General features: G+C 43.2%; 1 protein-coding gene across 5 annotated transcripts in view; it reads left to right on the top strand.

The window, feature by feature from the left end:
* kidins220a (kinase D-interacting substrate 220a) overlaps positions 1-13,423 on the top strand; it is a 108,801-nt gene that overhangs the window by 59,033 nt on the left and 36,345 nt on the right. For all 5 annotated transcript variants that reach the window (XM_060934097.1, XM_060934096.1, XM_060934095.1 and 2 more), the window contains exons 21-22: positions 3,256-3,400; positions 5,029-5,191. In XM_060934097.1, the coding sequence (XP_060790080.1) occupies positions 3,256-3,400; positions 5,029-5,191 (308 nt within the window). The remainder of the gene's footprint in view (positions 1-3,255; positions 3,401-5,028; positions 5,192-13,423) is intronic.

Genomic DNA, 13,423 nt, shown 5'->3' with positions numbered 1-13,423 from the left:
GCGAGAAGAAAAGGCGTTATGTTGCGAAGGAAAGGAAACGCAGGACCAAACTAATAAATATCGGCGGTCAGCGAGCACCTCGGTGTGATCAGCTGTTCGTTTAGCGACAGGATGATGGAACTGTCAGTGCACGGTCAAGGTAAACCTGTAGATGGCAGTAATGCAACACTGTGGATGCCAGCCGCTGTAAAACCCTAAAGATGAAGAAAAAGAAGGTAAACCTGCGCATGCGCACACGGACTTCCTCTGTCTGCTTGACTGCGTGAAGCGAGCGATTTCATGCACATTATTTGCTCAAGAATCCCCTCAAATCAAATAACTTCCCAGCCACAGAATGGCCTGATATTTTTTGAGATATTACAGAAATAAACATACATCACAATAACCAAATATCAGAGGGAACTAAATTTTATGAAATCGAAAGCCATCTAGCTTTAAGGTGTGCAACAGTATGGGGTCGTCGTCCTCCTGTTTTTTATTTCAAAAATTCGCCACACATTCTCTATTGGGGACAGAGGGAACAGGCACCCTCTTCTTCCGCAGCCATGTCTTTGTAATGTGTGCAGAATGTGGTTTTGCATCGTCTTGATGAAATATCCCTGGAAATGATGTCATCTTAAAGGCAGCATATTTTGCTCCAAAATCTCAATGTATTTTTCTGCATTAATGCTGCCAAGAGCACTGACACGACCCCGTACCATGACAGACCCTGGCTTTTGGACTTGTTGCTGGTAACGGTCTGGATGGTCCTTTTTGTCTTTGGTCCGGAGCACACAGTGTCCATTTCTTACAAAAAAGACCTGGAATACTGTTTCGTCTGATCACAGTACACATTTCCACTGTGTGATGGTCCATCCCAGATGCCTCCAAGCCAGGCGCGTAACTATAGCAGGTTCAGCCGGTTCAGCCGCACCTGGGCCCGTGACCGTCGGGGGGCCCGTTGCGGATTTTTTTTTTTTTTTACAAATCCATCAAATAAACGCTACATAAAATGATAATAGGTCTTTGTTGTCATTCTATTTCGCAAAAGTAACTTTGTTTCTATTGAGATTACAAGGAATTCTGGGTAGGCTGATCTGGGTAGGCTGATCTCAGTATCTTTGATGTCTGCATATTTCCATTATCATTGCGAGCAAAACAATGCACTTCAAACACAAAAGCGGCTCCAAGAAGCGGCAGGAGCGTAGGGAAGAACAGGAAAGGGTGGCAAACTAACATCTACTCCTTCCCTGTATGGAAAAAGACCAGATATAATTTTCATCACACTGACACAGTAATAGTTGTTCTGTGTATAGTTTTTTTTGATCGCTGTGTATTCTGGCGAGACATTTTCAGACACTCCATGGTGTCTAACTGGAGGTGGAGCTTTCATAGGCTGTGTCTGAAATCACTCACTCATTCACTACTCCCTACTCACTATCTAGGGAATTCTATATAGAGGACTATATAGTGAGCTCATTGGTAAAATGAAAACACACTTTCGGACACTACTCCGCCGCGCTGTTATTTACGTCATTACTGTCGCACAATTAAAACGTGCCAGATCAGTCGGCTGGTGGGTTTTCAAAATAATAAATACACACGTGTATTTTTGTGATAAATCCATATTATACTGAGCATATTTCCTCATCTCATCTCATTATCTCTAGCCGCTTTATCCTTCTACAGGGTCGCAGGCAAGCTGGAGCCTATCCCAGCTGGCTACGGGCGAAAGGCGGGGTACACCCTGGACAAGTCGCCAGGTCATCACAGGGCTGACACATAGACACAGACAACCATTCACACTCACATTCACACCTACGCTCAATTTAGAGTCACCAGTTAACCTAACCTGCATGTCTTAAATCCTCCCTTAAGTGTCACTATGCCCACTAGGGGCCCTGTATTCCACACGTCGCACCGGGGCCCGCGGCGAGCTTCTTACGCCACTGCTCCAAGCCCAGAGACGTTGACGCCGCTTCTGAACACAGTTAACATAAGGCTTCCTTTTTGCACAGTAAAGTTTTAACTGGTATTTATGGATGTAACTCTGTATTGTAGAGCTTGACAAACGTAATCCTGAGCCCATGTGGTTACCTCAGCTATAGATGAATGACGGTTCTCGATGCAGTGCCGTCTGAGGGATCAGTGAACAACCACATGACTGAGTAGCACAGTATCAGTCTTGGGCATTTTAACCTCTGCCTTCCTGCAGGCTTCAAAAGTGCTACCTGTTTGTTCACTTATATTAGTAGCCACACACTCCAGTCACAAGGCCGTCATTAGAACATTAAAGTTGACTTGGAGCCGTGGCTTCCTGGAGCTTGTGACCCAGCCTCTGCTCCCGCAGTGTACCCACGCCAGATTATTTAGCTCCTGATCAGCAGCTGTTGAGAGTGACCTCAGAACACAAGTGCACCAGGCTCACAACTCCTCAAGCTGAGCCACATCTCAGGAGTTATATTAGACGTGGGTAGATCTAATTTTGGAAACAACTGTGGATAATGTACCTGATGCGATGATTTATGCTTATGATCATGCGACCACTATTATAACTCAGAGTTCTATAAAAAAAAAAATTAAATCCATTTCAGTACAATTATACAGTATATTCTGTCATATGTAGTTGTTAGTGATGGGATTAGCGATTATTACACACAGAACACTTGTAATTTTTTTTAAACCTTTTTTTAGCAGCTTCAATAAAAATATGTTTAAGTAGAGGTCTTAATTTCTCATTTTAGCAATTTTTAATATAAAATGTCTATGCCCGGGTGGTACGGTGGTGTAGTGGTTAGCACTGTCGCCTTGCAGCAAGAAGGTCTGGGTTCGAGCCCAGTGGCCGGCGAGGGCCTTTCTGTGTGGAGTTTGCATGTTCTCCCCGTGTCCGCGTGGGTTTCCTCCGGGTGCTCCGGTTTCCCCCACAGTCCAAAGACATGCAGGTTAGGTTAACTGGTGACTCTAAATTGACCGTAGGTGTGAATGTGAGTGTGAATGGTTGTCTGTGTCTATGTGTCAGCCCTGTGATGACCTGGCGACTTGTCCAGGGTGTACCCCGCCTTTCGCCCGTAGTCAGCTGGGATAGGCTCCAGCTTGCCTGCGACCCTGTAGAACAGGATAAAGTGGCTAGAGATAATGGATGGATGGATAGATGGATGGATGGATGGATGGATGGATGGATGGATGGATGGATGTCTATGCCCACTGTTATTAGTTAATTGTAAACTGTTTCAGACCCTCACTCTCTGTGCTTAAATGTGTCTGTTTGTCATGCAGGATACATACCGGAGGCGTCAGATGCAGCGTACAATCACACGTCAGATGTCTTTTGACTTGACCAAGCTGCTACTTACTGAGGACTGGTTTAGTGACATCAGCCCTCAGACCATGAGGAGACTCCTCAACATTGTATCAGTCACAGGTTACTGCAATGACATCTTTTTAACTTAACTGCTCACATCTTGCTCACCAAATCTGAAATGTTTGTGTTGTTAAGATTGTATTATATCTGCACGAAGAAACAAAAAAGTTCTGTGCATTTTTTTTTTTAAAATATGACATTTTAAAATAGTTTAGCTTACCGGCTAAAGAACAAACATACCAGGAACATGTAAAAATATTTTTTCATTGCTATTTTTCACTAGTACGGGCTATGAGAAAACTTATCAAAATTCATTATAAATATATTGTAGCAGTTTCCTTAACCATAAAATGTATTGTTTGTAGACGCCATAATATACTGAATACTTGGATCTTAAAGTATGTTGAAATTAATATGATGTACTATTGCTTCATTATAGCTGATTTCATATTAAACATGTCTGGAAATGGAGAGCTGCGTTTTGAACGTGAGGTGTCTTCTGTAAAATGAGCAGCCTCTAAACACAAAAAAGAATGAATATGCATTATTATTCTATCCACATTCACTGGATATGAGCAATCGCATGCTCTGATTGGCTACTCTACTACTAGGATATCAGCTCATGTACCGTAAATAGAGAGAAACAAAATGGCAGCGCGTTTTTCTGAACCAATCAGGGATGAAATAAAAACTCTACTCGAAAACAAAACCCCAAAAAATACAAAAAAAATTTTTTTCTTGGAAATTTTTTTTTCCAAGAATTATTATAGCAGCATTTTTCACAAATTGCTGCTGTCATTTCGCCAGTTTGTTTACATTCTAAGCGGAAATGGTTTGGTCGGACGTTTTGTATAAGGTTTTTATTTATCGAATTTGCAAAAAATAAAATAAAAATGCTCTGTTTCTCAAAATCCAGTGAATGTGGATAGAATAAAACAGTTATTCCACTCAACCTCGTCGTACATGGCTTATAGCCAACACGGCGCTACGCACCTTGTCAGCTATCAGCTCATGTACAACTCGATTTCGTGGTATAACTAACTGTTAAATATTTCACGAATCCATTCCATTATCACTCCTCTATTTTCTCATAGTGGCGTTTGCTAGAAAATAAAATGCATATTAAGAGAGAAGTAAAGTAGTGAAGTGCAAAAAAGTGCAGTTTCTAACATCAGCTTACTAGTTTAGGAATTCAAAACATAAGTACAAAATAATTTCCATGGTATATTCATAGTAGGGCGGCACGGTGGTGTAGTGGTTAGCGCTGTCGCCTCACAGCAAGAAGGTCCTGGGTTCGAGCCCCGTGGCCGGCGAGGGCCTTTCTGTGCGGAGTTTGCATGTTCTCCCCGTGTCCGCGTGGGTTTCCTCCGGGTGCTCCGGTTTCCCCCACAGTCCAAAGACATGCAGGTTAGGTTAACTGGTGACTCTAAATTGACCGTAGGTGTGAATGTGAGTGTGAATGGTTGTCTGTGTCTATGTGTCAGCCCTGTGATGACCTGGCGACTTGTCCAGGGTGTACCCCGCCTTTCGCCCGTAGTCAGCTGGGATAGGCTCCAGCTTGCCTGCGACCCTGTAGAAGGATAAAGCGGCTAGAGATAATGAGATGAGATATATATATATATATATATATAGTGTGTGTGTATATATAGTGTGTGTGTGTGTATATATATATGTATGTGTTATGACAGGGCGCCTTCTCCGAGCCAATCAGATCATCTTCAACTGGGACCGCTTGGCGTCATGGATCAACCTAACGGAGGAGTGGCCCTACCGGACGTCCTGGCTCATCCTCTTCCTAGAGGAGAATGACGCCATCTCAGACCAAGTCACACTCAAGACCATCTACGAGAGGTCAGATTCCGTACCAGCTGTCCTACTAGACTTCAGTACACTACATGTGTTAATGTTGGAACAGCGTTCTAGCATCCTGTCTGCTCAGAATAGCTGTTAATAGGCCAATCAACACATGCAGTTACGACAAGCTACATTTCAGTTTAACACACAAGTTCACAGCAGTCACAAGGTTTAACAGCTCGAGTGGCTCCAGTAAACATTCGTCATGACGCTGTTCTCTTCCTCTGGCCTGAAGGTGGCAGTAGAGAATTTTTGTTCGTCCTCTGTGCCACTTGTGACCTGGTCAGGAAGAGACCTTTCGATGAAGTAATGGGTTTTGCCCTTTCTGTTTAGCCAGTGAAGCTGCCTTTATGTGTCAAATGTCACAGAAAGTCGCAGAAAAATCCGATGTTCTTGTAGAATACTGTATTGAACGTGGACGTGTTTTTGACTCGGTAAGTATTTGCTTCACTTGTGAATGCAGATGGTAGATTGAGGAGCTGTGTGTGTGTGTGTGTGTGTGTGTGTGTGTGTGTGTGTGTGGCAGTTGCTGCTGTTGCTCAGGGCTTGGCCTTTAAAGGTTGCTTTCTGTCACACTGCACTAGCATGCTGTGACTCCCCGGGCTGTGGAAGTGTCAGAGCGCCTCAGTGTCAGCATCTGCTCTCTCTTACACAGCCTCCCTCTTTCTCTCTCTCTCTCTCTCTCTCCCACACACACACACACACACCCATTCTCTCCGTTCTTGAACCATGTTATTCCTGTAGTGCATAAATGTGCCTGCTTCTCTCTCTTCCTCCTTCTCACCCAATCCTGTATCATCTGCCCACCTGTTCGAGATTAAATAAAAGGCTTCAGTGTACTAATTTAAACTGTAACATTTTAAACTTCTTAGAGATGTGATGTCATGACCGTGAACACTTTTACATCCACCTCCATATTCTGTCCAGTCCAAAGCGATGATGAGCGCTGTTACTGCAGTTTGTTGCAAAGCTCTTTGAAGCACAAGATGTTTTTGGCGGCAGATGAAGTTTATTTTTCCTGATGTTCCTGAGTAGTTCAGCTTAAAGGTAGCACATTTCAGGCTGGACTGCTTTTGAATGAGTCACAAACAGTTCAGGACTTGCCAGAAGGTTGCTGCTGAAAGAAGGAACCCATAAGAAGTCTATATCATGCTGATGTTAGTTGTTAATGAATATTCGCTTATCTTGGCTACAGCTGCAGTGTTAATCAAGTGCTGGCTAGTTAGCTGTCACGTCTGCAAATTCCATAGTGATTGTGTAATTGCATTAGTGCTTATATTTGCTCGTGGATGTATTTATTGCGACAGTTTTGAGTAAGCTTACAATGCGAGGAATGGATGAAATTCACTTTAATAGAATTATATATTGGCGGCACAGTGGTGTAGTAGTTAGCGCTGTGGCCTCACAGCAAGAAGGTCCGGGTTCGAGCCCCGTGGCCGGCGAGGGCCTTTCTGTGCGGAGTTTGCATGTTCTCCCCGTGTCCGTGTGGGTTTCCTCCGGGTGCTCCGGTTTCCCCCACAGTCCAAAGACATGCAGGTTAGGTTAACTGGTGACTCTAAATTGCCCGTAGGTGTGAATGTGAGTGTGAATGGTTGTCTGTGTCTATGTGTCAGCCCTGTGATGACCTGGCGACTTGTCCAGGGTGTACCCCGCCTTTCGCCGTAGTCAGCTGGGATAGGCTCCAGCTTGCCTGCGACCCTGTAGAAATAAATATTAGGGCTGTCAAACGATTAAAAAAATTAATCGCGATTAATCTCAGAATTTCATATAGTTAATCGCGATTAATCGCATTTTTTTAAATCTATGTAAATGAATAAGGCTTTTAAAGTGAAATGTTACAATTAAAATGGTGAACACATTTTATGCTAAAAGTACTTGTTAAACTGCTGGGACAAGAGAAAATGGTAAGGGAGTTTATTCACTCACATACTAGGCAGTACTGAACATACAAAACACAAAATTGGATTTTGTGATTGATTAGGGAACTGTAGTCTCAAATATAAAACATGTAGTCACATACTACTGTGTCTCAGTTCAGACATGTGTGACAAAAGAAAATAAAAATGAAAGCTTTTTTTAATTTAATTTAAATTTTTTTTTTCAATTTTCATTTTATTTATTTATTTCTGTGTGTTTGTGTAGTTTGGTGTTTGTTTGAGTGTTTTGTCCACCGGTTGTGGTGTAGCTCCGGACCCAGTTTTGGGCGTTGGTTCCCTCCAGGCCTTGGTTCGCCATGGGCGATGCCTGCGCTCCCAGCTATGGACTGCAGTGAGCTCGCTGCTCATTTAACATTCGTGGTTGTCCAGCGCTCTGCACTTTAATGCTTGGCGTGATGTTCCGAGCGATGTTGCTCGGTGGCGTCGCGGCGGCTGTGCAGGCGGTTTGGGACACACCAGCGCTCTGCATGGCGGAGCTTCTGTGCTCGCTTTGTGGATCCACAGCGTGGTGTTCGAGCGATGTTTCTGATGGCGTCACGACGGCTGTGCTGGAGATGTGGGACTCGTTTTCATGCGCCTTTTGGTGGGACTGTCGTTGCTACACCACTGGAATTACATCCTGACCCCTACTTGGTGGACTTTTTACTTTTATTTTTTATTATTTATTCATTTATTTATTTATTATTTTTTATCATTATTTTTTTTTCTTTGTCTATAATTGTAACGCGTCCTTGGGTTTCTTGAAAGGCGCTATATAAGTTGAACTTATTATTATTATTATTATTATTATTATTATTATTATTATTATTATAAAACTTCAATTGTGCTGGAGTTGTATTCAGTCACAGCCTATAGGACTTCACAGTGCTGTGCAAACAAAAATAAATTGCAGTTGGACTTCAATAAAGACATTTAGTGTCCTATCACAGTGCTACAGCATACTGAAATCTCACTTTGCAAAAGTATAAGTGCATACCAAAACCAACTCAATCACCATAGACATATTATAAACATAGACGCCGCATTGAGCTGGGTGGCCCGTTGCTGGGATACGTCAGAGTGTCCGCCATATTGGATGTGGCAAATCTTCCCCGTAAACCAATGCAAGTCAATGGACTGAACTTCATAAAGCCCCTTTCTACAATAATATTTAACTCGATGCCTTTTATTCACCCATTAAGACACACACGTATCTATTTGGGAAACAAACAGGCATCAAAACAACACATATAACTTTTAATGTGATGGTTATAAACATACATGTCAACCTTTGGTCAATCAAACCTGTATAACCAACCTCCAAAATCCGTATTTCCCTTATAAAATCCGTATAAGATGCAAATTAAAATAATTTACCTAAAATTTGAATGATAATTAACAATGATGTATCCCAGTTACATTTTATTCAATATTAATAACAATAAACCTTCAGAATGAATACAAAGCTCCAATGTTTGACAAAAACACAAAGTGTTATCAGCGTAGTTACGAAGGAAATACTTCGTTGTTTGGAGACAGGTTTCACCGAGCGGCTATTATGCGCGAGACTTCATATTAGCCACAAAGTCAGGAAAATCTGTTCGTAAAATTACGTTATAATGGCCAAATACAATGAAAAGTATTTTTCCAGTCTCACCTGTGAAAGGTAATCCCATGTGATCTCGTTTGGACGGTAAACCTGTTGGTACAGTTAAACGCAGCACATGAATGAGGCATCTTTATTCTCAGCTACTGTCTAGACGCTATACCAGAGACGGCTGAAGAATCTCCACTTTGCCACATCCAATATGGCGGCGAGGATGACGTATGATTCTACGCAGAAGGCGGCGTCTATGTTTATATGTCTATGCTCAATCACACTCTACTTTTGAAATGAAACTTCCCTTTTAACAGACCTTTCTCCATCACTCACACTTACTCTTATTGAAGCAGCGCGCGACAAGCCTCAACAGGAACTATGGGTGACTCGCAGGGCCAAATTAGAATTTGCGTTAACGGCACTATTTTTTTAAATTGCGATAAATTGAGATCGCGTTAACGCGTTATTATCGCGTTAACTTCGACAGCCCTCATCTCATCTCATCTCATTATCTCTAGCCGCTTTATCCTTCTACAGGGTCGCAGGCAAGCTGGAGCCTATCCCAGCTGACTACGGGCAAAAGGCGGGGTACACCCTGGACAAGTCGCCAGGTCATCACAGGGCTGACACATAGACACAGACAACCATTCACACTCACATTCACACCTACGCTCAATTTAGAGTCACCAGTTAACCTAACCTGCATGTCTTTGGACTGTGGGGGAAACCGGAGCACCCGGAGGAAACCCACGCAGACACGGGGAGAACATGCAAACTCCACACAGAAAGGCCCTCGCCAACCCCGGGGCTCGAACCCAGGACCTTCTTGCTGTGAGGCGACAGAGCTAACCACTACACCACCGTGCCACCCTTCGACAGCCCTAATAAATATAATATATAATTATTCTATCCACATTCACTAGATATGAGCAATCGTGCACTCTGACTGATTAGCTACTCTGCTACTAGGATATCGTATCATATACCATGATTAGAGAAAAACAAAACGGCAGAGCGTGCTGCTGAACCAGCCGAGGATGAAATAAGAACTACTCGAAAACAAAACCCCAAAAATACAAAAAAGCAACAAAATATGGAATAAAAGTATTTGATGGTAAGAACGTATCGCTTTTATTTTCAAGAATTATTATTATAGCATTTTTTTTCACAAATTGCTCCTGTCATTTCTCCAGTTTGTTTACATTCTAAGCGGAAATGATTTTGTCGGACGTTTTGTATAAAGTTTTTATTTATCGAATTTGCAAAAAATGAAGACAAAAATGCTCGGTTTCTCAAAATCCAGTGAATGTGGATAGAATAAAACAGTTATTCCACTCAATCTTGTCGTACATGGATTGTAGCCAACACGGCGCTACGCATCTCATCGGCTGTCGGCTCATGTATGACTCGATGTCGTGGAATAACTGTTAAATTTAAGACTGTTGCTTCACGGTGAAACTGCGATTTTAGTGTAAGTCAGAAGCTTTGAGAGAAGATTAGTGTCTTACCCTTCTCTGATTAAGACCTAAAGTAAGAATTTTTTCCAAGGACCTCTGTACCCTTGGCTTGTTCTCTTCTTCTTTAGCTTCAGCATGAGTTTCTGGTTCAAACTTATCAGGCTGTATATATTGACCTGACGCCATTAGTTATCTCATGTACACTTCTACACAGGGCACAGATGTGGACATGGTGCGTTCACCTGACAAGACCAGCCAGTCAAAACAGAGGTCATTTTAATAAAGGTTTAAAGGCACAGTAAAAAGACACCTGTTTTAATTTTAAAGAAATGAAATCACGAGTGTGTTTAGCACATAAAAAGCACACAAAGGTTATAAGTGGCAACAGGATTCAAAAAGTGTGCAGTATAATATGGGTCCTTTTTAAAACGGCCATCAGCAGTTGCAGATCTTTGTTCTTTTTTTTTTTTCTCAAGAAAGCTAAAGAAAGAGCTGACATGTTGCGTTCTTATCTGTGCCAGATCTGTCTCCTGATAATAAACTGTCAACTTTTTCTTGATGCTCTCTTTTCACCTCTGTTTCCCGTGTTGGTCACATGGCCAAATGGGTGCTTTATCTGTCTCTAGTTCTTTTTAGAGACATGAGTCACGTCACTGAAATTGTGAATCCCCCTGCTGCTGTTTGCCGCTTGCCCATTTAAGTAGAATTTGGACATTTTTAGTTAGTTTTTTTTAATCCTCCTCCCCCTCTTCTCCTCTCTTCCTCTGTTTAACTGTCATTCTGTAGTCAGCTTCACGTGAAAGACACTGACCCACAAACAGTCTGTTTCAGAGTCCTGCTTCCCTCTTGGCCTGTGGGTAAGGGCATTGTGAAACACCGCTGCCCATGTGGCTGCGAGGTCAACTTTCCGTATACGCCCCAGGGCTGTATGTCGCCCCAGACGCATCAGCCTATCAGAGAGCACGTTACTGAAGGGTCAGTGAAAGAGTGAGTCAGCGATTCACTGAAGGGTCAGCTGTCACTCTGAATCGCACTCAGTGTGGTTTCTCTCTGTTTCGTGTGTGTGTGTGTGTGTGTGTGTGTGGGTGAGAAAGAGGGGGCTGATGGACGCATCATGTGCTTGGGAAGAGGACATACTGTGTGTGAGAGCATGTGGGCGTATTGCCTAGTTTAGATTTGTTTTTATGTTCTCTCTTTCTCTCTCGCACACATTGATTTCTGGAAGAGAGAAGTGATAAAATACCCTATTACTGACCTTGTTCTCTCAGAGTGGATTATAAGTCATGAAGCCTTTAGGCTTTTTTCAGCACTTTATAAAGTATTGCGCCTTGGTTTTTTTTTCCTTCTTCTTCTCACTGTGCTTTCAAACATCTGAAAAAAGTCTCATGACACCGACTGTATGAAATATGCGTAAGTAGCACGACACAAACCCTCTGCCCCCCCACACACACCTTACTCCAGTTAATATGCCTTAAAAATCATACACAGAGAATAGAATAGGTTCAGCTGCTCAGACCTGATGCTGTCAGCTGTGCTACAGACACAATGCCTCTGTAATGTGTTGCTGTGGGTCTCATAGATAAAGTCTATACAATAGAGCGGAGCGCTCAGCATGGACACAGCTTCTTTCTCTCCCACAGTGGGCCAGTGTTTTAATCTGCTGCAGAATGTGAATAATCTGTTAATAACATCAGCCTATTTTATGATTAACACCGAGGCAGTGCAGGCTAAAGTAATCTGGCTTAGAAACTGTGTGTGTGTGTGTGTGTGTCTTGGAGGGGGCAGCTCTGAGCACAAAGATCGCTGTGTCCTCAGGAGACACAGGCCGAGTCTGCACCTACACACAAAAACACCCTGACCAACGTGATTCATCTGTTCTACTGGGAAAACTACAAATTGCATGTAGGAGGCCAAGTCAATGCACCAGCGGCCCCAACACACTTAAGCAAATTGAAAGCAAAACAAATCCCAAAATGTTGCACACATTTTGTTATTTATAGCTGTCAAAAGTTGCAAATCAACACTTGCAACCGTGTTGCGCTAATGTATTCCATGTTTCTCAAATTCTGCTCTAGCTTGCTTTCTCTGTTCTCTCTGCTGTGGCCTCGCTCACCTGCTTCTTTTTTCCCTCACCTCAGGAGGAGAAACGGAAAGAATGTAATTACATTCAGACCATAAAAAGTAAGTCCGCCAGCAGGCGGAAGGCCATATCGAGTGCGCTGGTGGAGAGGAAGTGAGAGTTCTTCTGACGGCTGGTGGCCGTGATCTGGTGTGGAGTTTTTGAGCGGAGTCAGGTCCAGCGGGAGGTTATTTCTGGTGCCGCACTCCGATTTTAGCTTGTCGAAAGGTGTGGCCCACCGAGCCGGCTCTGCTCCGACATCTGGTGTCTTGCGCGTGCCAGCACGGCCTGACGGAACCCGAGCGGGCTGAGAACCGTGCCCAGACCAACCCCTCCCCTCCTGACACACAAACAGACACACGCGCGCATGCACATACGCACACCTGACATGGGCCGCTAACATATGTCGCTCACCCCCCACCCCACACACACACACACACACCCCTCCCATACTGCCAGAGCCCCTTGTTAATTAACCGTTAGGAGAGCTGGTGACACGCGCCCCCACACAACCTTTCACACCCAGGAGCAAGTGTGAAAGCTCAGGAAAGAGCACATGCCCCCTCACCTTTTGTCATCACCTCACTAACCGTCTCTTGGCATGGCTCCCTCACACACCTCTCCTTCAGTTTATATCAAACTCTGGATGCTTAAACTGTCCTCCCGTTCTGAAAGATGGTCTTCTCTCCTGTCGCATGTCCCGTGTCACTCATTCATTCAGTGAACAATTAGTCTAGGGCTGCGTCCTAAATGCCAGCTGTAAAGGCGATTTTCTCCAAAACTTTTTAACTAATGACACTTGAAATGAATCTGTGCAAGGCAATCAGAGCTAATTAGAAATACTCCTTTTGCAAGTACAGAAACATTAAGATGACATACTGTTCATTCAGGATTACTTTAATTGGACCAATTATTGTAATTTTGGTTGCAATTACCGTCAAAGATAAAAGCATTTTTCTGAAGCACATTTTGTTCAATTCCCTTTTTGCATGCTGCCTAATAAGGCTTTAAATATCACTCCTCGACAAAAGAGAACAGCTTCCTTTTTTGTTTCACCAAATTTGAACTTTTGTGCCCTTGAGTGAGAAATTCTTTCTTTGTCACTGTCTTTTTGCTGTTTCCGTATTTCCCTCACGT

Source organism: Neoarius graeffei, chromosome 11 (assembly GCF_027579695.1).
Source record: "Neoarius graeffei isolate fNeoGra1 chromosome 11, fNeoGra1.pri, whole genome shotgun sequence".
Lineage (NCBI taxonomy): Eukaryota > Metazoa > Chordata > Actinopteri > Siluriformes > Ariidae > Neoarius > Neoarius graeffei.
Note: the sequence above shows the minus strand (reverse complement) of the source record. Positions and strands in the feature narration are given on the sequence as shown.